Consider the following 23887-nt stretch of genomic DNA (forward strand, 5'->3'; position numbering starts at 1 on the left):
ACCCACTCCAGTATTCTTGCCTGGAGAATCCCAGGGACAGGGGAGCCTGGTGAGCTGCCGTCTATGGGGTCGCACAGAGTCGGACACAACTGAAGTGACTTAGCAGATATTCCTAAAATGTCCTAAGTTCTCCATTCTTTTCCCAGATGCACCTTCCTCTTGCCTTTCTAAAATCTAGGATTGAGTGAAATGAATTGAACACAGGGAAACCAACAGTGTAAAGTGAGTAATGTTTAACATACGGTCTGGTAAATCCTCGCGAACATCTGCAGTTCATTTCCTTTATTCCCTAAGCACACCTATGGGGAGGCCTTTCCTGAGCCCCTGTCAGTAGGAGCTCTTTCAGTGTATCCGTTGCAATGATGATGGGGAAACAACCTCTAGGGGTTTTGTAGACAAAAGCAGGCTTCCTCTTTTAGTTCTCATGAGGTGTATGCCTGGGCAGTGAGGATTCTGAGGGCACTGGTAATTGAGAAAGCTGTCTTAAGTAAGTTGTCAGTAGTGGTGAGAATCCAGGCCAGAGTCAGGACTGCCAGGAGGTGGTGAGGGTGAGTGTTCATGGAGCCCGCTGCAGATTTTAAAAAGGCCTTCCTCTCCCAAGCCTTAATTATATAGAATGTGCTCTCATTTGTTGTTCAGTTGTTAAGTCCTGTCCGACTCTTTGCGACCCCATGGACTGCATTGCACCAGGCTCCCCTGTCTAACACTATTTTCCGAAGTTTACTCAAATTCATGTCCACCGAGTCGGTAATGCCGTCTCACCATCTCATCCTGTCGCCCCCTTCTCCTCCCACCTTCAATCTTTCCCAGCATCAGGGTTTTTTCCAATGAGTTGACTCTTCATATGAGGTGGCCAAAGTATTGGAGTTTCAGCTTCAGCATCAGTCCTTCCAATGAACACCCAGGACTGATCTCCTTTAGGATGGACTGGTTGCATCTCCTTGCAGTCCAAGGGACTGTCAAGAGTCTTCTCCAACACCACGGTTTGAAAGTGTTGATTCTTCAATGCTCAGCTTTCTTTATAGTCCAACTCTTACATCCACACATGACTACTGGGAAAACCATAGCTTCAACTATAGGCAGTTTTGTCAGCAAAGTAATGTCTCTGCTATGACATATATATATGACTCTCATATATGTGGTTCCTACTTCTCATAACTTCACATTTGGTCTTTTTCCCTAACTGAACCATGAGTGCTCCTAATTAACACTAAATGAGTTAATGTGTATAGTATTTCGAGCAAAGTGCTAATAGTTATGTTCTATTAATATTAGAATGTATAATTTCCATAAATTAATAGCATCAAAGACCCTCTCTTTTGTGTTACTGATTTAACAGTAAATGCGTGGAAGAGATTTGCTGGCTACCCTCCAGTGCTGAACGTTGAGATAAGGAATGGGAATTAACTGGTGATCATGGTAGGCAGGATTTTACCCTCATGAAGCACATAGTCTGGCCTGGACTCTGTGTGTACATGTATACCCCGTTCCTTCTCCTGCTCCTTCTCTTGGAGCAGCATACATGTAGTTACAGTTGAGCATAGCCAGAACACGCGATTACTCTCAACATGTATTTTCACTTACTGGAATTGCTTACTTTCTATAATATGTTTATGGTTCTTGGCTTGTGGCTAAGAGATCAATTTGAAGTTTACTGGTTTTCCCAGTAACTTTCATGGGCCTTTAATCCTCTAAACCCAGCACTTTGACTTTAGTTTGACCAGGTGGAACTGGTGGACATTTAATGTTGATGGTGCAGGAGTCAGATTAGCTAATGCAGAGGCGGGTGGGTGTGTTCCTTAGGTTAATGCTGGCTAGAGCTTGGCTTTTAAAGAGAAGGGGGAGGGGGTGAGTTCACTCATAAGCTGGCCCTTGGGGCTTGGTCATGGGTTGGAATTCATGCAGGAAGGGTCTAGAAGGACGCCTGGCCCATAGAACACGCTCCGTTATGTTCCTTCTCCTCTGTCGTCATCATGCTCTCCTTCACTCTCCCCCTTCTCTTCCTCATCGTTCTCATATATTTATAATCGTTGCCGAGACAGCTGACTAGTGTACCAGAAACTCTAGGGTGAACTAGAACGTCTCTGCTCATAAGCACAAGGAGAAGTTTTGGAAAAGCTGGTGTGAGTAGAATGCCTGCAGAAGGAAGCACAACGTCACGTGTGAGGCGCACACGCTCAGTTCCAGTTCTAGAGATTCCCGCAGATAAAGCCATGCCCGAAAGAGTTTCTGTTCCGAAAGTCTGAAGCACTGGAGTTAAACCACGACTATGGGTCAGAGGACACAGATGTGGTGGACCCAGAATCCCACGGTTTTCAGTTATGAAATGATTACAGAAACACTACAAACAACAGTGTTATTGAAGTCATAGAAATGGTCAAGAGAAAGATGAGAGACCGTGAAGACAAGAGTAAGTGAGATTCGAAAAGGGACTGAACAGAACATGAAGCATTCTGAGGAGCACAGATGAAAAACTGGCCACTCCCAGAATCAGGCTGGTGAAACTAAAACACCAAAGTCAAAGATAGGTTTAAAAGGGGCTTCCTCAGTGGTCCAGGGGTTAAGAATCTGCCGTGTAATGCAGGGAGCACAGGTTTGAGTCCTCCTCTGGGAAGGTTCCACATGCCCCAGAGCAGCTAAGCCCAAGCGCTGCAACAGCTGAACTGGAGTGGACAATCAGAATTTTTTGTGCACACGGCAAAGAAAGATCCTGCAGGCCGCAACTAAAACCCAATACAGCTACACAAATAAATAGATATTTATAAGATAAGGTTTAACAGACAAAAATGGGAAGAAGCTGAAATAGATTGTTGAAGCCATTTCTAACTGATGGAGATCTGGTTGTGGGTAGTTGTCTGTTCTTTGATTCTTTGGCATATTAAATAAAGCCACTGTTTTAAATAATTGGACTTCCCTGGTGGCTCAGCAGTAAAGAATCCGCTTCAAGGCAGGAGACCCAAGTTCTACCCTTGGGTAAGGAAGATGGCTTGGAGGAGGAAATGACTACCCACTCCTGCATTCTTGGCTGGAGAATCCCATGGACAGAGGAGTCTGGGGGGCTACAGTCCGTGGGGTTGCGGAGCCGACTGAGCGGCTGACACTTTTACTTCAGACAACCTTCGGCAGAGAAACTCCTCTCAGCTTCAGTGTCCTCGTTAGAAAAGTGATCATACTAGCTATAACGAGCATGCAGACTTGGGAAGACTAAATGCTATCAACTTTATAATGTGCCTGGAACATAGCAGATGCTGGACAAAGGTCAGCTTTTGAACTACCTTGTCCATTTATTTTTTTCTAATGTTTTCTTTTCAAAGAGAAAATATTAGCACACAGAATGCATAACAGTGTCTGACATTGTCAATAAGTATTTGTTGAATATTTGTATTTGGCTTGTTTTACAGTCAAGGAGAGAGGTTCACAGTCCCTTGGAGAAGATTAAGGAAGACTGTTTTCATGAAAAGAATGTTTTTTAAAAAAGGAGAAAGCAGATTTCTTTTTTTTTTTTGCTTTGCTGTGAAGCATTATAATTCATGTTTTTAGGAACTCAAAAAAGCATGAAATAGAATCAGTCATTCAGAATATATTCATTGAATACCTGCAAAGTACATTATACCTGTGCATAAAATTGTAAGGTTTCCCTGAAGGCAAGGGGCTGAGATTCTCCTGGCAATAGCGCTCTTGTTTTCCCCAAGTTCCCTTACTCCCAACCACTCCTTCTTTTCAGATTTATTTTTAATTCAACCACTCTTGACATTTTTAAAGGATTTTTGATAACTTTTCTGTTGTCTTCCAGCAAATTTTATTGTTCTTAACTTGTGAATTGTCCAGTGATAAAATATATATTATATATCTATATGTATATATCTATCTATCTATGCTGGGAAGACTCTTGAGAGTCCCTTGGACTGCAAGGAGATCCAAGCAGTCCATCCTAAAGTGAATCAATCCTGAATATTCATTGGAAGGACTGAAGCTGAAGCTCCAATATTTTGACCACCTGATGCGAAGAGCTGACTCTTTGGAAAAGACCCTGATGCTGGGAAAGATTGAAGGTGAGAGGAGTAGGGGACGACAGAGGATGAGATGGTTGGAGGGCATCATCGATAAAGAGTCTGACACGACTTAGCGACTGAACAACAGCAATATATTTTGTAGCTCTTCCTTAAATATACCAAGCTTTCAAATATCCTCATTTATAAAAGAGCTTGTAGTACATCTTGTGTTGGATCAGATATCTGACAGCTATAAGCACTGTTACAGACTTTGGCAGAGGCTTATCCTGTAGCAGTGTTTGGGCTTGTCTGACTGATACCTTCCTTCTGGTCTGAGAATTTTCTATTAAATATCTCGTTTCTATACCTGCAGGGCTGATGGTGTCAAATAAAGCAGGTGTCTCAGCCTTAGACTTTGCAAAAGTCAGGGTCTGTTTGTTATTGGTGAATTGGAATGACAGGGGTGAATGAGTTATTGCGTGTTCTCAGAAAATCGCCTTGAACAACTAAAATAAACATAAAGCCAAATCACGTGATATTATATACAGAGCTGAAAATGCATGTGAATGTAATACACCAGTTCCTGAATAGGTTCTGTGTTTGAATAGAGGTGATCAGACAAAATAGCCTCTCTTGGGTCAGCATTAACATTTGAAAGTCAGGAAATGACCAGGTCAGTCATCGTACAAATAAAATTTGAGAACTGATTTTATCTAAAAGTATTTTAAAAGGACCATATATATTTTTGAAGAAAATAAAACCTGTTTTAGGTATCTTGCAGTAGGGAACGTTTGGAGAGGTTAGAAGGAAGGAACGCAGAGGGTGGAGAGGTAATAGTAAGTCAGAGGTCTCAGAGCCGAGGATGCTGTTGGGGAAAGAAGACTGTTTGTTCGGGATGAGGTGAGAAACCAGCGTGGAGAGCTTTGAAGAGCCCGGTGAGCCGTTCAGGCTTAATTTGGTAGATCGGGAAGGAAGGGAATTATCTTAAAATTCGGAGTTGGAGGGCGCCCTTGAGCTCCCTGGAGTTCTCCAGGTGGGGGGACTGGGGAGGCTCTCCAGCCGGCGGTTGCGGGTCGCTGACAGGGCTCCCGCTGTCTCTGAAGCAGTGATCCCGAGAGTCTCGACCATCAGCAAGCTCCTTCCTGGGCTTCGCTGGTGGCTCATGGTAGAGAATCTGCCTGTCAGTGCAGGAGACGGGCTCGATCCCCGGGCCAGGAAGACCCCGCGTGCCCTGAGGAACTAGGCCCGTGCCCCGCAGCTCCCGAGTCTGTCCCGGAGCCCCTCGATCCCTTGCTCCGCGACGCGAGGAGCCCCCGCGATGAGAAGCCCCTCACCGCGGCTGGAAAACGGCCCGCACGGCAGGAAGAGCCGGCGGCCACAGATAAACAAAATTTTCAGAAAAGGAGAGTCCGTTCACGAGTTGAGACCTGTCGTCTTGCGGCATCTAGGGCACTCCTGACCCCCTCTTATGACAGCTCTTCGGCTGTTTGAGGACAGCCGTCACATCTTCTCCCAGCCCCTTTCAGTGTGTGAGCAGAGAAGTGTGATAATGTGGTATTTACAGGATGGTCAGTAACTGTTAGGATGCTGAAATGTTTGTTTGCTGTGGGTCAGGGATGGGGCTGCACACGCCTGAAAATGTCACGGTGCGACTCTCCCTGGGTGGGACACAGGACAGGTGCGCGTGACTGTGACCTCACGCTGTCCCTGCAGGCCCAGCCTGGCCACCTGCCCCCCCCCCTCCCATCCGGTCTTCCCTCCTTTCTCTCTCCTTCCCTTCCTTCTCTCCCTCCCTCCCTCCCTCCCTCCCTCTTTCCCCATCCCCCCTCCCTGCTATTTCATTCTTCCTTTCTTTCAAATACTTCTCTTCTGTCACAGGAGTTGAATAGCACAATAGCTAAATCTCCCAGGCTTTGGAGTCAGTCCTAGATTTGAATTCCAGCTTTTCTATCTGCTCCACATGTGATGAAAGGCAAGTTATTTAACCTTTCTAGTTACTTAACCTTTCTTTTCAATGGGGTGAAAAGAAACACCTGTCTTATAGGATTAATGTTAGGCTTTAATGGAAAAGACATATGCAAATCACCTGGGGAAAGCAGTCACTAAATCAGAGGTCTTTTCATTAATGGAAAAAAAGGAAGCTATGAAAAGTATCTGCTGCAATCAGCCAGTCAATCAATAACTGTGTGTGTTAGGGCTCTCCAGAGAATCAGGGCCAGTAGGATGTATATAAACACAGAAAAAGATTTATCATGAGGAATTGGTTCACATGATTGTGGAGTCTAAGGAGTCAGGCTATGGTTTTTTCAGTAGTCATGTATGGATGTGAGAGTTGGACCATAAAGAGAGATGAGTGCTGAAAAATTGATGCTTTTGAACTGTGGTGTTGGAGAAGACTCTTGAGAGTCCCTTGGACTGCAAGGAGATCCAACCAGTCCATCCTAGAGATCAGTCCTGGGTGTTCATTGGCAGGACTGATGCTGAAGTTGAAACTCCAGTACTTTGGCCACCTCATGCGAATAGCTGACTCATTGGAAAAGACTCTGATGCTGGGAGGGATTGGGGGCAGGAGGAGAAGGGGACGACAGAGGATGAGATGGCTGGATGGCATCACCGACTCGATGGACGTGGGTTTGAGTAAACTCCGGGAGTTGGTGATGGACAGGGAGGCCTCCATGCTGCGATTCATGGGGTCGCAAAGAGTCAGACATGACTGAGCGACTCAACTGAACTGAACTGAACTGGAAGGAGTCCTAAGATCTGCAGTCAGCAAGCTGGAGACCCAGGAAAACTGATGGTGTCAGTTCCCATCTGAGACCTTGCAGACTCAAGACCCAGGAAAACCTAGTGTCAGTTTTGAGCCTCATGTTCCAATCAAGGCAGTCAGAAGAGGTTCCTTTCTGTTCTATTCAGCTCTTTAGTCAATTGCACAAGGACCAGCTACCTTTGGGAAGACAATCTGCTTTACTCAGTCTGTGAATTGAAATGTTCATCTCATCCAGAAGCACCCTCCCTAACAATCTCAGGATAATATTTGATCCAATTTCTGGGCACCCCATGGACCAGTCAAGTTGACACATAAAATTAACCATCACACTTGTGTATTTATAGGAAATAAGAAGTTCTGCAAAGAGAAATAAAACAGAATAAGGGAAGAGGGTGATGGGGAGTGCTGTTTTAGATAGGGGAGTCATCTGTCACAGATGCTTTGAAAGGTATGTCTCCAGTAACACTGGGCTAAATGAGCACTTAGCTCACTCTGATTAATGTTGACTCTGAACGTGATTGAAATGAACCCTCGCTCCCCTTCCAGTAGATGGACAACGTATAATGTTAATACAACAGGTAACTAGTGACCACTCAGGTTGCATTATATGAGAATATCTGCTGTGGTGCTGGCAGCCTGGTATGATGGAAGAGGCAACCAAACATTTCCTAGACCCGGGGTCTAGTCCTGGCTTTGCCATTGTAACCCCTGAGCTATCCACTTATCTCTCTGAATTTCAGTTTCATTTTCTGAAAATTGAACACACTCATGGCTCCCCACTAGAATGTTGTGAGAATCAGAATATGCCAATGTACTGAAAAACTCTTTTTGAACCACTGAGCTCTTAGCAGATGTAAAATGCTGTCAGTTCAGTCGCTCAGTCGTGTCCAACTCTTTGCAGCCCATGGACTGCAGCACGCCAGGCCTCCCTGTCCATCACCAACTCATGGAGTTCCCACTGAGTCGGTGATGCCATCCAACCATCTCATCCTCTGTCGTCCCCTTCTCTCCTGCCCCCAATCCCTCCCAGCATCAGGGTCTTTTCCAGTGAGTCAGTTCTTCACATCAGGTGGCCAAAGCATTGGAGTTTCAGCTTCAACATCAGTCCTTCCAATGAACACTCGGGACTGATCTCCTTTAGGATGGACTGGTTGGATCTCCTTGCAGTCCAAGGGACTCTCAGGAGTCTTCTCCAACACCACAGTTCAAAAGCATCAATCCTTCTGTGCTCAGCTTTCTTTATAGTTTAACTGTCACATGCATACATGATAACTGGAAAAACCATAGCCTTGACCAGACGGACCTTTGTTGGCAAAGTAATGTCTCGGCTTTTTAGTATGCTACCTAGGTTGGTCATAACTTTCCTTCCAAGGAGTAAGCGTCTTTTTATTTCATGGCTGCGGTCACCATCTGCAGTGATTTTGGAGCCCCCCAAAATAAAATCTGGCACTGTTTCCACTGTTTCCCCATCTATTTGCCATGAAGTGATGGGACCAGATGCCATGATCTTAGTTTTCTGAATGTTGAGCTTTAAGCCAACTTTTTCACTCTCCTTTTTCACCTTCATCAGGAGGCTTTTTAGTTCTTCGCTCTCTGCCATGAGTTTCCCTAATTCACTGGCATATTGAGTGCAGCACTTTCACAGCATCATCTTTTAGGATTTGAAACAGCTCAACTGGAATTCCATCACCTCTACTAGCTTTGTTCATAGTGATACTTCCTAACATAGGTCCTTTAATGGACCGGAACCTGGTGGTCCAGAGTCGACGATGAGAAAGCGAAAGAAGGAAAGAGGTTAGCCTACACAGCCGGCTTTCGCTTTCCAGGGAATCAGCCAGAAATAGAGAGATAAAGAGAGGAAGAGAAAGAAAGAAAGACACGGGGACCAAAGCTCTGATGAAGCAAAGGTGTTTTAATCATGTTTTAATCAACATGGCATGGGCATATATACTGTTTTACAAGGTAGTTATTCTCAGTAAAGATAAAGATTAAAATTCCAGACTTACAAAACACTAGGTGATCCCTATTAAAGAGAGAAGAGGGTACTTTTCACCATAATGAAAAACTAACAAAGGAAATGCCTGGATTCCTCAGCCCAGAAAAGGTGTGCCTCTCCTCTTAATTCCTGAATATTCAGGAATTAATAAGGGCCAGAGGATTCCTGACACCTAAGGCCCACTTGACTTCACATTCCAGGATGTCTGGCTCTAGGTGAGTGATCACACCATCATGATTATCTGGGTCATGAAGATCTTTTTTGTGTAGTTCTTCTGTGTATTCTTGCCACCTCTTCTTAACATCTACTGCTTCTGTTAGGTCCATACCATTTCTGTCCTTTATTGAGCCCATTTTTGCATGAAATATTCCCTTGATATCTCTGATTTTCTTGAAGAGATCTCTAGTCTTTCTCATTCTATTGTTTTCCTCTATTTCTTTGCACTGATCACTGAGGAAGGCTTTCTTATCTGTCCTTGCTATTCTTTGGAACTCTGCATTCAGATGCTTATATCTTCCGTTTTCTCTTTTGCTTTTTGCTTCTCTTCTTTTCACAGCTCTTTGTAAGGCCTCCTCAGACACACATCTTGCCTTTTTCCATTTCTTTTCCATGGGGATGGTCTTGCTCCCTGTCTCCTGTACAATGTCACGAACCTCCCTCCATAGTTCATCAGGCACTCTGTCTATCAGATCTAGTCCCTTAAATCTATTTCTTACTTCCACTGTATAATCATAAGGGACTTGATTTAGGTCATACCTGAATGGTCTAGTGGTTTTCCCCACTTTCTTCAAGGTAAGTCTGAATTTGGCAGTAAGGAGTTCATGATCTGAGCCACAGTCAGCTCCTGGTCTTGTTTTTGCTGACTGTATAGAGCTTCTCCATCTTTGGCTGCAAAGAATATAATCAGTCTGATTTCGGTGTTGACCATCTGGTGATGTCCATGTGTAGAGTCTTCTCTTATGTTGTTGGAAGAGGTTGTTTGCTATGACCAGTGCTTTCTCTTGGCAAAACTCTGTTTAAATGCTGTTAATTCTTAAAAAAAACAAACAAACAAACAAACAACTAACTTCAAGTCAGTCTTGAAAGTAGACTCTTGATTTGGAAACTTGAGTTCAACCTTACTGGAGATTTATGTGAAAAATTACTCTGTGATCACAGTTTTCCTTCAGATGTCTTGGTTAATGACTGGCTTAGCAGAATATTTTGCTAGTGGCATCAAGAAAAGTGATTCAGAGGCATTAAATGAATCAGAGAAGTCGTGGTGAAAATGATCATGAGATTTTCTGAGTGCATACTACAATAATGTGAATAAAAATAGCTCCTGCTCCCCTTTCATTTAGCTTTACCTCTGGCATCAGAAAATATTAATATCAAGGAAGACAAGCAAACATGATGCAATCGCCCTGACCCCTAAATAACCATAGTCTCGTTTTCCAGTGTGGTGGTTCAGCAGAGCAAGAGGAAAGACCACATTTAATTGAGCCATCATGGTCTATTTTTCTAGTGCTCTACTATATGTATGAATTATGTGAAAAGAGAAATTCCTTTTAACGAGACAATGCAGTGTGGTTTACATTTATTAATGTACTGTGTGCCAAGATGTCAGCCAGACAAAGGGCATAAAAATATAAGGCACAGATCCCTCACTTCTCAAAGAGTTCAGTGTAGTCAGAGAGACAGAAATGGAAGCAAATTATAATAGCCTGGTGTTCTAAGTACAATAAACCATGTGTACTAATGCAGAGGCAGTCAAGAGGAGCGGGTAACGAATCCCATCTGAGGACTGCTGGAAGAACTTCTTGGAGTGGATGTCATGTAACCTGGTTTTTGAAGGATGAATAGGAATTTACCTGGCAGAAAAAAGCTGCTTCTGTTAATTTTCCCCTTTCTATTTTAATTAAAGAGTTGGTGAATACCCTTCTCTGTAAAAACATTGTAAATATTTCTATATTAGTTGTGACTGGATCTTTAACTTTATGTCATTAGAGCAAAAGGAACACTCTAAAAAGAAATGTTTAAATTTGGTAATTTCATACCATTCTAACTAAAGTAACACTTCACCCCCAAATTCCACTACTTTGTATCATTCTGCTTATTTCTATAAAGCTCTTTTAAAAATATGAAATTATTTTGTTCTGTTAGTCTGTTTCCTCTCACCAAGAGTTTAAGCTGCTGGAAGATAGGAGTTTAATTGTATTCTGGTTGCTCAGAATAGGGTTTGGGATATAGTAAATATTAAATAAATACATTTTTAATAAATAAATGTATTTCATATGGAAATTGGTTATTATGAAATTAATATACATAGGTTTTGCATAGACTGATTTAATACTCATTCAAACTCTTTGAATTAACTTGTATTCTCAACATGAAATTTTCTCGTGATGTCAGTAACACAGTAAAATTGGTGTAAAATTATTGTAAAAGGGACACTTTTTATGTGGACTACTTAAGTGCTAAGTACATTCATTTGGGAGAGAAGAAAGTTCTGGAGAGTGACGCTGGCCAGTGGCACGTGCTAGCTGTGGACACAGCAGGGGCAAGCGGTACGGGGACACAGACACGTCTTAGAGACCGTCCCCTGGTTTCTAAACTGATGCAGTAGGTACATTACTGAAGTCGGTGTGGTGGTGGTTTGGTAGCCAGGTTGCCTTCAACTCTTGTGACTCCATGGACCATAGCCTGCCACGCTCCTCTGTCCATGGGATTCTCCAGGCAAGGACGTTGGAGGGGGTTGCCATTTCCTCCTCAATCCCTGGATCTTCCCAATCCAGGGATTGAACCTGGGTCTCCTGTATTGCAGGCAGATTCTTTACCATTTGAGCCACCGGGATTCATGTATTACCTGGGTTCAGATCAAAGCTTGGCCTTTGCCCTGGGTGGCACTCTGGGCAAATCACACAGCCCATGTATCCATGCTTTCCAGCTGCAAATGGGACTGATGATAATGACGCGTGTCTCATAGAGCTCTCGTGGGGACTGAGCAGGGAGCCTCGAGGGCTCACGATGGACATGACTTCCAGATACAGGGTTGTTAGTTTCTTCTCGCCCCATCAGGCACCTCCAGCAGGGGCTGAACATAATGGGAATTATTTCTTCCGAGTCAAATGGTGACATTCAAGGTACTGTTTTTATTTGTGAGGTATCCCATATAACAATACTAAAAACAAGGTATTATTTTTATTTGTGAGATAGCCCTTGTAGCTCAGTCGGTAAAGAACCTACCTGCAATGCAGGAGACCGAGGTCCAGTCCCTGGGTCGGGAAGATCCCCTGGAGAAGGGATAGGCTACCCACTCCAGTGTCCTTGCCTGGAGGATCCCATGGACAGAGGACCTGACGGGTTACAGTCCATGGGGTCACAAGAGTCAGACACCACGACTTAGTGACTAAACCACCAAGCGCCGCTACCAGCCCATGTATTGGGTGCTTTCCTTCGCTTGTGATCAGCAGTCTACCTTTTTTTTTGTACTGTCTATATTTTCAGAATTGCATTTTAGATAAAGTTCACATTAAGCCAAGAACTGAATTAAAATACAGTTCAAGTTCATTTCTTCTGCTCCTTTGCTTTAATTTTAAATACAATATTGAAGGTAAGAAGAATTTATTTGTATTTAAAATAATAAATTGCACTAGTTTCAGTGTGGGGCTATCATGCATCACATTGCCGTGAACACTCGTGTACAGTGTTTGCGTGCACGGTGGTTCTCGCTGCTCTGGAATAAGTGTCCTTGAGCGGAATTGCTGGGTTGCATGGCAGTTTTATGTACATGTTTCTTTACTTGTGGCTGCTCCGGGTCGCTGTTGCTCCGCGTGGCTTTCTCTCGCTGCAGGGAGCAGAGCTCCTCTCGTGGTTCGCAGGCCTCCCCCTGCAGGGGCTCCGCTGGTTGCCGAGCGCAGACCCGGGCAGCTGGCTGCAGGAGCTCTGGCGCACGACCCTAGTTGCCCTACAGTGTGTGGAATCTTCCTGGACCAGGAATCGAACCCGCGTCTCCTGTAGTGGCAGGCATCCTCTTAACCACGGGACCACCAGGGAATTTCTATGTATACGTTTTAAGAAAACTGCCAAACTGTTTTCAGAGTGCTTATACCATTTTATAGTCCCATGAGCAATGTGTGAGTGATGCCATTTCTATACCTACTTGCCAGCATTTGTTGTTATCACTCTGTTTTATTTTACCGTTTGGATAGGTATGTATAGTGAAATTTCATTGTGATTTTAACTTGTATTTACCTGATAGTTAATGATGTCGAACATCTTTTCATGTGCTTATTTGCCATCTGAACAAGGTATACAAACGGCATATCTTTGATGAAATATTTGTTCAGGTTTTACCCATTTGCTAATTGGATTGTTTGGTTTTATTTACTAGTGAGTTTTGAGGTTTCTTTATATAGTCTAGATACTAATCCTTTGCTGAGTGTGTGGTTTACAAATATTTCTCCTAGCCTATAGCTTGTCTGTTCATCTTCACATGAGCTTTCACACAGCAAAAGTATTTTATATTGATGGAGTCCAGTTGATCAAATTTTCTTCTTATGTGTTTGTACTTTTGCTATTAATGCTAAGAACTCTTCTTTGAGCCATACATTCCAATGACTTTGTCCTAATTTTTTACTGAAAGCTTTATGATTTCACTTTTTTACCTGTAAATTGATGATCTGCTTTGAATTAATTTTGGTATAAAGTATAGAGTTTAGGTCAAGTTTTCTTTTTCTTTCTTTTGCATGCATGTTAATTGTTCCAACACCATCTGTTGAAGTACTTTTGAACAGTATAAAATCACTATATGATTTTTAAATCACATTTAGATTTAAAATCATATTGTTCAGCATATTTGTATGGGTCTGTTTTTGGCTTTTCTCTTTTTCACTTATGTATGTGTCTATCTATCTGAAATACTCACTACTTAAATATAGTAAGCAGTCTTAATGTCTGGTAAAATGATTCTTTCCACATAATTCTTCATCAAGATTGTTTTAGCTATTCTACGGTCTGTGCCTTCTTATGTAAATTTTAGAATAAACTTGTCTATGTCTTAAAAAAAACTTTTCTGGAATTTTGATAGGAATTGCATTAAACTTATCGATAATTTTGGGGTAGTTGACATCTCTACTATGCTCAGCCTTCCTGTCCATGAATATGGTAGACCTCTCCGTTGATTTGCATCTTCTTTGACTTCTTTTATCAATAGTGTAATTTTCACACACAGGTCTTGCACATGTTATAAGTATATACCTAAATATTTCATTATCTTTGGAGTAATTATAAATAATATTAAATTTATTATTTTTGCATTTGAGTGAACACAAATTGTATCTCATTGTGATCTTGATTTTTTTTTATTACCGTGATCATCAATGTAGTTAAACATTCTCTTTTTTCATTTATTAATCTTACATATATATCTCCCATTCTCTTAAGTATCTGTTCATTTTTTATGTATTCTTCATGTGGATTCTTTTCAGTTTTTTATAATGCACATGTCTTTTCCCAGTTGTAGCTTATCTTTTTATTTTATTTAAGATTTTTTTTTGATAAACAGCTTAAAAATTTTAATATCATTAGATATGTCAATCTTCTAATTTCTATTCAATTAATTTTATATCTTATTTTGGAGATATCTAGAATTTTTATCTCCAAGTCAAAATAACCTGAATGAGCTAAATTAACGGAGCGTTTTTACTGGAAACAATTTTAAAGTGGAAAATGCCAGTATTAAAAGTCCTCTTCCAAATAAGCAGAGAAACTGCTCCCTGAGACGTGTCTATAATGTGCCCGAGCAATTAAATCTTTTTATTTAAAAAGGAAAATAATATCTCCAATAATTTTGGAATAAAAAGAAAACTACTTTTCATTTCAGGAAAGTTTCCCCATAAAAAGTGAGGGGCATAGATTCTTAAAGCTTCTCAAGACTTGAATTTTCTCTGTTTATTTCCAAAACACAAACTAATTTCTACCTCATGACTTCTTACATTGTTCTGTTTTAGAATATTTCAGTGTAGTACAGAGGACTGACTCTTAAGTTAGTAGTGATTTTGAATTTGACTATTAAAGAAGGGAGATTTGGTGCCCCAAAATGTAATATATAGACTTTGGGTTGAGCTGTATTGTTTAGCTTACATAATCAGCATCTACAATTTTTCCCCATCTGGTAAAAGGATCTAGGTACTCCACGAAAATGAAAAAAAAAAAAACAAAAAACCCACAAGATCCTTTTACTACATGTGGCCTGTAGATACAGAGCTATATATGAAATTGCCTACCCTAACCATAATAGGTCAACTGTTTGCCCTCCAGGAAAAAACATATTCAATTTATTTATGAAGACTTCTTTGTTTTTATTACATATATTTTAATTTTTGTTTTATTGTCATTTTAATGTTTCAAAATGCTGACATGGACATACACACACATACACATTTAAACAAAATATTCGTGATCTCCAGTCCTAATGTGAAAACTCAGCAAAATAAGAGACATTACTTTGCCAACAAATGTCTGTCTAGTTCAAGCTATGGTTTTTCCAGTGGTCATGTATGGATGTGAGAGTTGTAAAGAAAGCTGAGCGCTGAAGAATTGATGCTTTTGAATTGCGGTGTTGGAGAAGACTCTTGAGAGTCCCTTGGACTGCAAGGAGATCCAACCAGTCCCTCCTAAAGGAAATCAGTCCTGGGTGTTCATTGGAAGGACTGATGCTGAACCTGAAACTCCAGTACTTTGGCCACCTCATGTGAAGAGCTGACTCATTGAAAAAGACCCCGATACTGGGAAAGATTGAGGGCGGGAAGAGAAGGGGACGACAGAGGGTGAGATGGTTGGATGGCATCACCGACTCAATGGACATGGGTTTGGGTGGACTCCGGGAGTTGGTGATGGACAGGGAGGCCTGGCGTGCTGCGGTTCATGGGGTTGCAAAGAGTCAGACACGACTGAGCGACTGAACTGAACTGAAGCCGTTCTTTGGGAAACACAAAGTACAGTACAAAGCAAAGCTTCTAAAGATACTGACAGCATTGTGACATTTTTAAGGATTCTTAAACACATTAAGAATATTCTGGTATTTTCACTCTGTAAGAGGTGGTTTTCACCTCATCCAGCACGGACTTACCTTGTATCAGACAACCACCCTCTTTGTTGCAAAGACTTCTGTTTGCCCTTTGCATCTTGCCCGCAATCTCTGTGGGCTTAGACTCACCCTGAGGGCAAAGCTCGGGGTGCTGCCAGTCCAGCCACTGGGCATCCTTTTCTCCATCCTTATTCAGAAGCTTGATTTAAGTAAATGAATTACTGAAATGACTTCTAGGGATAAAATCTTACAGTCACATGGACACAATATGTGAAAGGATTTGAATTGGGGGAAATTCTTGGGCTCTTTTCCAACTTTCTTCTTCCCCAAACCCTTCCTATTTTAGCACAAGTCTGCGTGTCTTTCTGAGATTAAACGGCCCTGACTTTTTCTTGAATCCAGGAAGCCCGTGTTTTCTTCTCTTATCGCTTCCTCTCGCTCAGACTTATCAGAGCCGGAGAGTCGCGCTCTGCTTCCTGGCTGCCTTCCCATCCCCGCTGACCCTCCTGCAAGGGTGTTGCTGAGATCTTTCCTGGAAAGAATCTGCACACTAAAACCCAAAGCTGGATGCTTTTGCACACACACTGCTTTTTCAAATATGCAGAAGGCTCGAGCTGCCAGCGTGCCGTGAACCTGCCAGTGTTTGCTAACTATTTCCAGAACATTGGCTCGGTTGCCAGGTATTACCATGTTTTTTTTCTCCCCTGGTGAAAATGCATTTAAAAGAAGGGTCATAAAAATATGGTTGCTTTAATAGGAACTTTATTGTATTGTTAGCACCAAGTTACCTGAAAGACATTAAAATAGATTCATTCTTTTAAAAGTTCCAACAGTAACATAGGTGCTTTTTTGGTCTATACTTTGCAGAAGTGAAATTTTTCTGTCAAACACCGGCTATTGCTGATATTGTAATCCTGGTTGATGGCTCATGGAGTATTGGAAGATTCAACTTCAGACTGGTTCGATCTTTTTTGGAAAACCTGGTTACAGCATTCGACGTGGGCTCCGAGAAAACACGAATTGGTGCATCTTTTTTTAAAATTAACAGCATCGGCTCCTAGTGTGAAACCACCGGGAAGCTTCTTAAGAAATTTCAAAGATTCTCTACCAAATGTTTTTCAGAATTTTAGGTTTAACTATAGGAATGTTCCGAGAAGGGCAAGTTTGCATCAATAAATATTTATTTCTACTAATTTTTGCTGTCACAATGTCACTCAATTAATTAGATCATATTTCAATTTTTCTGGAAAGCCAAAATCTTCTATAATAATAATTATTATTATTTTATTATTAGTAATAATAATTTTAAATAATAATTTAAAAGTTACTATTAGTTTAAGAATTTATCAGGTAAAAGTTTTCTTTTATTTAAAAAGCAATTGAATCCAGTGAAATGTTTAATCAACAACTGGAAAAAGTTTTATTGTGTGAGATAATTTTTGCCAAATTCTTGCTGTGGTAAAAAACAACAAAAAAGTTGTAAATCTTTGAGAAATATATCCATTTTATTATATAAAGTTTCCTAGTTTCACTTCTCTAAAGAGCCCTTAAGGAAACTCTTTTCTGTGGGAATAAAAACAAAATACAAACACTATAGTGTATACAGAAGTCAAAATATAATGTCATCCATGAAGCTTGTATGAGGTTGTATAAGCTGGTATCAATATTACCTCAATAAAAAAAATTAAATGAATCTAGACTTTTTATGTACAAACATGATCAGACTTTTAAAAAATTCTAAGTACCTGATTGGGTGCCTACTTCTAGATGTCTGGAAAATATATACATTCCATCAGCCTCCAGATATGTTGAAAATTCTTTAAATTGACATCAGGAACTCACTTTGAAATTTTTCAGGGAGGCAGAGAAAAAAATGTTGCAAAACTTAGCCACTCCTGCCCCCCACCCCCCCAAAAAAAATTAGGCCCTGCATCATTTTAGTCTCTTGAATGGTCCACTGGACCTTCGAGTAACCCATCATTTCTGGGTGGGCTCTCTCATCTCTCTTTCCAGGTCTGGCTCAGTATAGCGGTGACCCCAGAATAGAATGGCACTTGAATGCCTTTAACACAAAAGAGGAGGTGATAGAAGCTGTCCGAAACCTACCGTACAAGGGAGGAAATACACTGACAGGTATGTTTTTGTCTAGTCCACATTTTTGGCAGCATGTCTTGCCAAAGAACAGTTTTATTACTTCGTCACTGTGTGTGTCTTAGCATAGTATTTTTAAAGCGAGCTAGCATTTACAGGTTTTAGATGGCTCTTTTCTCAAACTGACATTAGCAGTTACATGCAGACACCTCATTCCTTGTGCGCTACAAATGTGATGTCCCAGGAAGGGCTTGGTTTAGCTGGAAGAGTACCCAGCAGTCCTCGATGCTGACAGCCTTAGTAGCTGTCTTAACCTTTTTCAATTAATTTTCCTTTCTTTTTTCACCCACTTTCTCCTCCAGTCACCCTGTCAATTAAATAAGAACACATTTCTACCTAAATTTTCAGGGAAGATAATTTCTTTGCCCTTACTCTGCAATCAATAGTTATCATGAAAATATTTATGGAGCTTTGGCTCACCAGCTTTTTTGATAAATGAGTATAGTCAGCCCTTAGCATCTGCAGCTTTGACCAATCAGGGATCAGAAATGTGTGGGTAAAAAGTTCCAGAAAGTTCCTAAAAGCAAACCTTGGATTTGTCACATGCTGGCAACTATTTACATAGCATTTATATTGTATCAGTTATGATAAGTAATCTAGAGATGGCTCAGAATGAATGCGAGGATGCACGTAGGTTGTATGCAGATACTACATCAGTTTACATAAGGGACCTGGGCATCTGTGGGTTTGGGTGTCGTGGGGGTCCTAGAACCCACCCCCTGTGGATACCGAGGAACGACTGTAATGTAAGAGCCTTTATATTGCAGTTATCCACGGCCCAACCCAAGGGCTTGCCCTGTGGCTCAGCTGGTAGAGAACCCGCCTGCAGTGCCGGAGACCTGGGTTCAGTCCCTAGGTTGGGAAGATCCCCTGGAGGAGGGAAAGGCTACCCACTCCAGTATTCTGGCCTGGAGAATTCCATGGACTGTGTAGTCTATGGGGTCACAAAGAGTCAGACACAACTGAGTGACTTTCACTTTCACTTTCAACCCCAAGGCTTTATCACACATTTTAACCCTTACAAGCTATTTCCTTCTATAGACCCACAATATGGATGCTCAGTTTAAACAATAGAGATGCTGTCATTGAATTTTAAATAAACCACTGAAATCGTGATCATTACTTTGCCAGTTTGAGGCTTAGTCTAACAAGTTTTTTGTTAATACAACAAAAATGTATTAAGCACAAACTGCATAACATTATTCAGCATTTCTTACATTTGAGGGGTATAGAATGTCACACTGAAAAGTCAGGAGTTCAATTACCATTTTATATCTCCCCTTCTTCCCCTATAAGGCAGAGAATCTGTGGTTTCTTTAGATCACTATGAACAAAATGGAAAGTGTAGCCATAATATTTGGGACAGTTGCTTCTGTGAGGGTATTCTTGCTTCGTTGTAAATTATAGAGGTTTAGATTTTTTTTTTAATTTAATTTTTATTGATTTGGTTTTTTGGCTGTGTCATGTGGCATGTAGGGTCTTAGTTCCCCAACCAGGGATCAAACTCACACCCCCTGCATTGGAAGTCTTAACCAGAAGACCACCAAGGAAGCCCCAAGGTGTAGATTTCTTGTATGCACGTCTGTCAACATTCATTGTATAGGAATCCGCTGTTCTTTATAAATGCTAGTTTCTGAAATGATGCAGTATTCAGAATTTTTATCACCTCTGTTTTGGTGATTTCAGTGTTTCATCAGATTCGTCAAAGAATAGTTCGCTGTGGAAATGAAGATGGAAGTTCACGTCTAATAAAGCTCTTCTTCTCATCTAGTGGCTAGTTTTGGAGAACTGAAAGGTTTTTTATTTGAAAAGGTTGGCTTGTCTTTACTTTTTCATGTTTTCTCCTAGGTCTTGCTTTGAATTACATTTTTGAAAACAGTTTTAAACCGGAAGCAGGAGCAAGGACTGGAGTGTCCAAAATTGGCATTTTAATCACAGATGGAAAGTCCCAAGATGATATTATTCCACCATCCAGAAACCTTCGTGAGTCTGGTGTAGAGCTCTTTGCCATAGGTACGTGTTAACTATGGTCCTGTTAGAATAACGGACATGGACACACAACCACTTAAAACTATATATAATGCAAATGCACTTCAGTGAGAGCCAAGAGACCTGAGCGCTCTCGAGTCTTTTAAAAAAACTGTAATGGTGTTTAGTTGATTTACAGGCTGTGTTAGTTTCTTGTGTGCAGTGAAGTGAACCAGTTACACACGCATATCTATCCACTGCTGTTTAGATCCTTTCCCCAGGTAGGTCTTACGGCGTATTGAGCAGAGCCCCCTGTCTCCGGGAGATCCTTATGAGCTGTCTGTTGTGTATATGCGTGTCTGTGACTCTCCCAGTTCATCCCTCCCCCCGCCCCCCCATCGGCTCTACTCATAACCAGTCTCGTGGTCTGAGTCTGACGACCTCACATTAAAAATGGAAGTGGTGGAACTAAGGATCTTACCGTGTGAGAATCTCTAGGTTGAGACACCACACATGAAGTGTTGTGAAAAGCATGAAGTGCAAAGGTTAGGTCCGTAATTGTTACCCTTTAACTAGTCAAGACTTTTGTCTTTCAAATCATTTAATAGCTATCTCTTCTGATAGTGTAGAGAGAAAGCAGTCAAGGCATTGAGTCTTGTAGCGAAGAAAGCACAGAGTTGTAGATGTGCAGTATTATTTCTTTGAAAATAACCCTTTGTAAGTATAGGTGTGTAGGGAGAATACAGATGGCATACACGCAGAGTGACTGCGTGATATTTAGTTGCTGCAGCTTTGCTCTTGATTAAATTGTTTACGTTGTCTTTGGTGATAGGAAGGCCTTCTATTTAGTAGAGACTGGGCAAAAAAAAATAGAAACAATTCCTCTGACTGCTTTCTAGATTTGTCACTCAAAGTGTGGTTCATAGACTGTTTAATTGGAGGAGTATTTGCTTATTTGCTGGATGGCAGGCATTGTGGTGGGTGATGGAGCATACAGATGAACAAGATAAATCCTTCCAAAATAAATGCCTTCCAAGTCATGATGACCATTTCCTCACTTTTCCATGCTCTTTACAACAGGGAAACTGTTTTGTTTGGAAAGGTGAGAGAGAGAGGGATTTGGGGCTTATCATCTCTAGAATATTCTTAAATGAATCCAGACTTGGTTTTAACTGAATGCCATGAAAAGTATTACTTACATTACGCTCATCGCTTCAGCATGTGTGGCGTAACTTTGTTATTGTAGACACAGATCCAACAGTGCCTTTGAGAAGCTACGGTAGGAGTCCTTCAGTCAAGGAACATCAGGGAGATTTGAGTTAATTTTTATTTTTAACTTTGCTGTACTTTTGTTCAACAACAACAATCCCTATGGAAGACTTCCACTAATAGGGGATTAATTTATGTGTTTACTCTCCATTCTGTGGTCTCGTTAACAATGAATGGATGAGTTAAAGTGAACTCATTCAGTTGTGATTTGGACTTTTCCTCTCTTTTTCCCTGGGAATTACCTGGAAATCAGTAGTATTCATTTTCTTATAACCTCCCAAAGCAAATAGTTCAGAAACAATTGACGCTTTGCTGCTCAGTCTGTTGAAGCTGTCAGATAAATCAAGTGGCACACAGCCAGGCATCTAAGAAGTAATTACTGTTGCCTCAGGTAATCTCTCTTCCTTGCTTCCCTCTTACCTCTTTTTAACATCCGTAGATAATTGCAGTGACAAGGATTTTTAAAGAAATGTTCCTTCTCCTGGAGAAGAGAAATCTACATTTACACTCATGAAACCCAACCTTGTGTCTTTTTCATTTTTTAAAAAATTTTTTTAAATTTAAAATTTTTTATCAATTGACTATTTTATTTACTTATTTTAAATTTTGGGCAACCCCCGTGGAATATGGGCTCTTATTTCCCCGTCCAGGGATTGACCTGACATCCCTGGCACTGCAAGGCTAGAGGACTACAGGGGAAGTCTCCCCCTTTTTCTAATTTCAGCGGTGAAATGTGTCATCTTCTGAGGTGTAGCTTGAGATGATATTACGGGCATATGGCTTAGGATCCAGATTGCCTGAGTGGAACCCTTGCTGTATATTTACTGGCTGTGTTTCCTTGAGCAAGTGAATTAACCTCTTATCAGCTTACTTATCTGTAAAATGGGAGAAACAGTGACGCCCAACTCACAGGACTGACCGTGAGGATTAAATGTGTTACTCTACGGAAAACACTGCCGTGCCTGGGGCGTGGGAAGCACACTTTAATGTTAGCAACCACAGCTGTGATAGACCGAAAGTTCCATGAAGGACAAGGATTTTCTGTCTCAGTTTAAGGAAGCGAATGTTTATAGAAATTTAAGCCTGAGGTTCTGATAGTGTAGAGTACTGGTTTAATTCCTACTGCTTCTACAACAGTTATGAAAGACAGAAGTCAGTTTCATCAATACATCCTCCAAACCCGGGCCTCCCGCATTGCAGGCAGATTCTTTACCATCTGAGCCCCCAGGGAAGCTCAGGATGGACTGAAGAAAGTTAAGACTTAGTCACCTGGGGACTTCCCTGGGGGCGCAGTGGATAAGAATCCACCTGCGTGCGGGGGACACGGGTTTGATCCCCGGTCAGGGAAGATTCCGCACGCCTCTAGCACTGACCGGCGCTGCAAACCCTGGAGCCCTCAGCCTGGAGCCTGGGCACCAGGTGCAGCCCCGCCCGGGGAAGCCCGTGTACCCCTCGGGCCGGGCTCCGCTCTCCCCCCCAGGGGAAGCCCGTGTACCCCTCGGGCCCGGGCTCCGCTCTCCCCGCCAGGGGAAGCCCGTGTGCCCCTCGGGCCCGGGCTCCGCTCTCCCCGCCAGGGGAAGCCCGTGTGCCCCTCGGGCCCGGGCTCCGCTCTCCCCCCCAGGGGAAGCCCGTGTACCGCTCGGGCCCGGGCTCCGCTCTCCCCCCCAGGGGAAGCCCGTGTACCCCTCGGGCCCGGGCTCCGCTCTCCCCGCCCGGGGAAGCCCGTGTACCCCTCGGGCCCGGGCTCCGCTCTCCCCCCCCAGGGGAAGCCCGTGTACCCCTCGGGCCCGGGCTCCGCTCTCCCCCCCCAGGGGAAGCCCGTGTACCCCTCGGGCCCGGGCTCCGCTCTCCCCGCCAGGGGAAGCCCGTGTACCCCTCGGGCCCGGGCTCCGCTCTCCCCCCCCAGGGGAAGCCCGTGTACCCATCGGGCCGGCTCCGCTCTCCCCCCCAGGGGAAGCCCGTGTACCCCTCGGGCCTGGGCTCCGCTCTCCCCGCCAGGGGAAGCCCGTGTGCCCCTCGGGCCCGGGCTCCGCTCTCCCCCCCAGGGGAAGCCCGTGTACCCCTCGGGCCCGGGCTCCGCTCTCCCCGCCAGGGGAAGCCCGTGTGCCCCTCGGGCCCGGGCTCCGCTCTCCCCCCCCAGGGGAAGCCCGTGTACCCATCGGGCCGGCTCCGCTCTCCCCCCCAGGGGAAGCCCGTGTACCCCTCGGGCCTGGGCTCCGCTCTCCCCGCCAGGGGAAGCCCGTGTGCCCCTCGGGCCCGGGCTCCGCTCTCCCCCCCAGGGGAAGCCCGTGTACCCCTCGGGCCCGGGCTCCGCTCTCCCCGCCAGGGGAAGCCCGTGTGCCCCTCGGGCCCGGGCTCCGCTCTCCCCGCCAGGGGAAGCCCGTGTGCCCCTCGGGCCCGGGCTCCGCTCTCCCCGCCAGGGGAAGCCCGTGTGCCCCTCGGGCCCGGGCTCCGCTCTCCCCGCCAGGGGAAGCCCGTGTGCCCCTCGGGCCCGGGCTCCGCTCTCCCCCCCAGGGGAAGCCCGTGTACCCATCGGGCCAGCTCCGCTCTCCCCCCCAGGGGAAGCCCGTGTACCCCTCGGGCCTGGGCTCCGCTCTCCCCGCCAGGGGAAGCCCGTGTACCGCTCGGGCCCGGGCTCCGCTCTGCCCCCCGGGGGAAGCCCGCCTGCAGCAACG

General features: G+C 43.4%; 1 protein-coding gene across 8 annotated transcripts in view; it reads left to right on the forward strand.

The window, feature by feature from the left end:
• Positions 1–23887, forward strand: part of COL14A1 (collagen type XIV alpha 1 chain) — a 232282-nt gene that overhangs the window by 36743 nt on the left and 171652 nt on the right. For all 8 annotated transcript variants that reach the window (XM_070477487.1, XM_070477492.1, XM_070477489.1 and 5 more), the window contains exons 6-8: positions 16692–16847; positions 17838–17957; positions 19824–19988. In XM_070477487.1, the coding sequence (XP_070333588.1) occupies positions 16692–16847; positions 17838–17957; positions 19824–19988 (441 nt within the window). The remainder of the gene's footprint in view (positions 1–16691; positions 16848–17837; positions 17958–19823; positions 19989–23887) is intronic.

Source organism: Odocoileus virginianus, chromosome 15 (assembly GCF_023699985.2).
Source record: "Odocoileus virginianus isolate 20LAN1187 ecotype Illinois chromosome 15, Ovbor_1.2, whole genome shotgun sequence".
Lineage (NCBI taxonomy): Eukaryota > Metazoa > Chordata > Mammalia > Artiodactyla > Cervidae > Odocoileus > Odocoileus virginianus.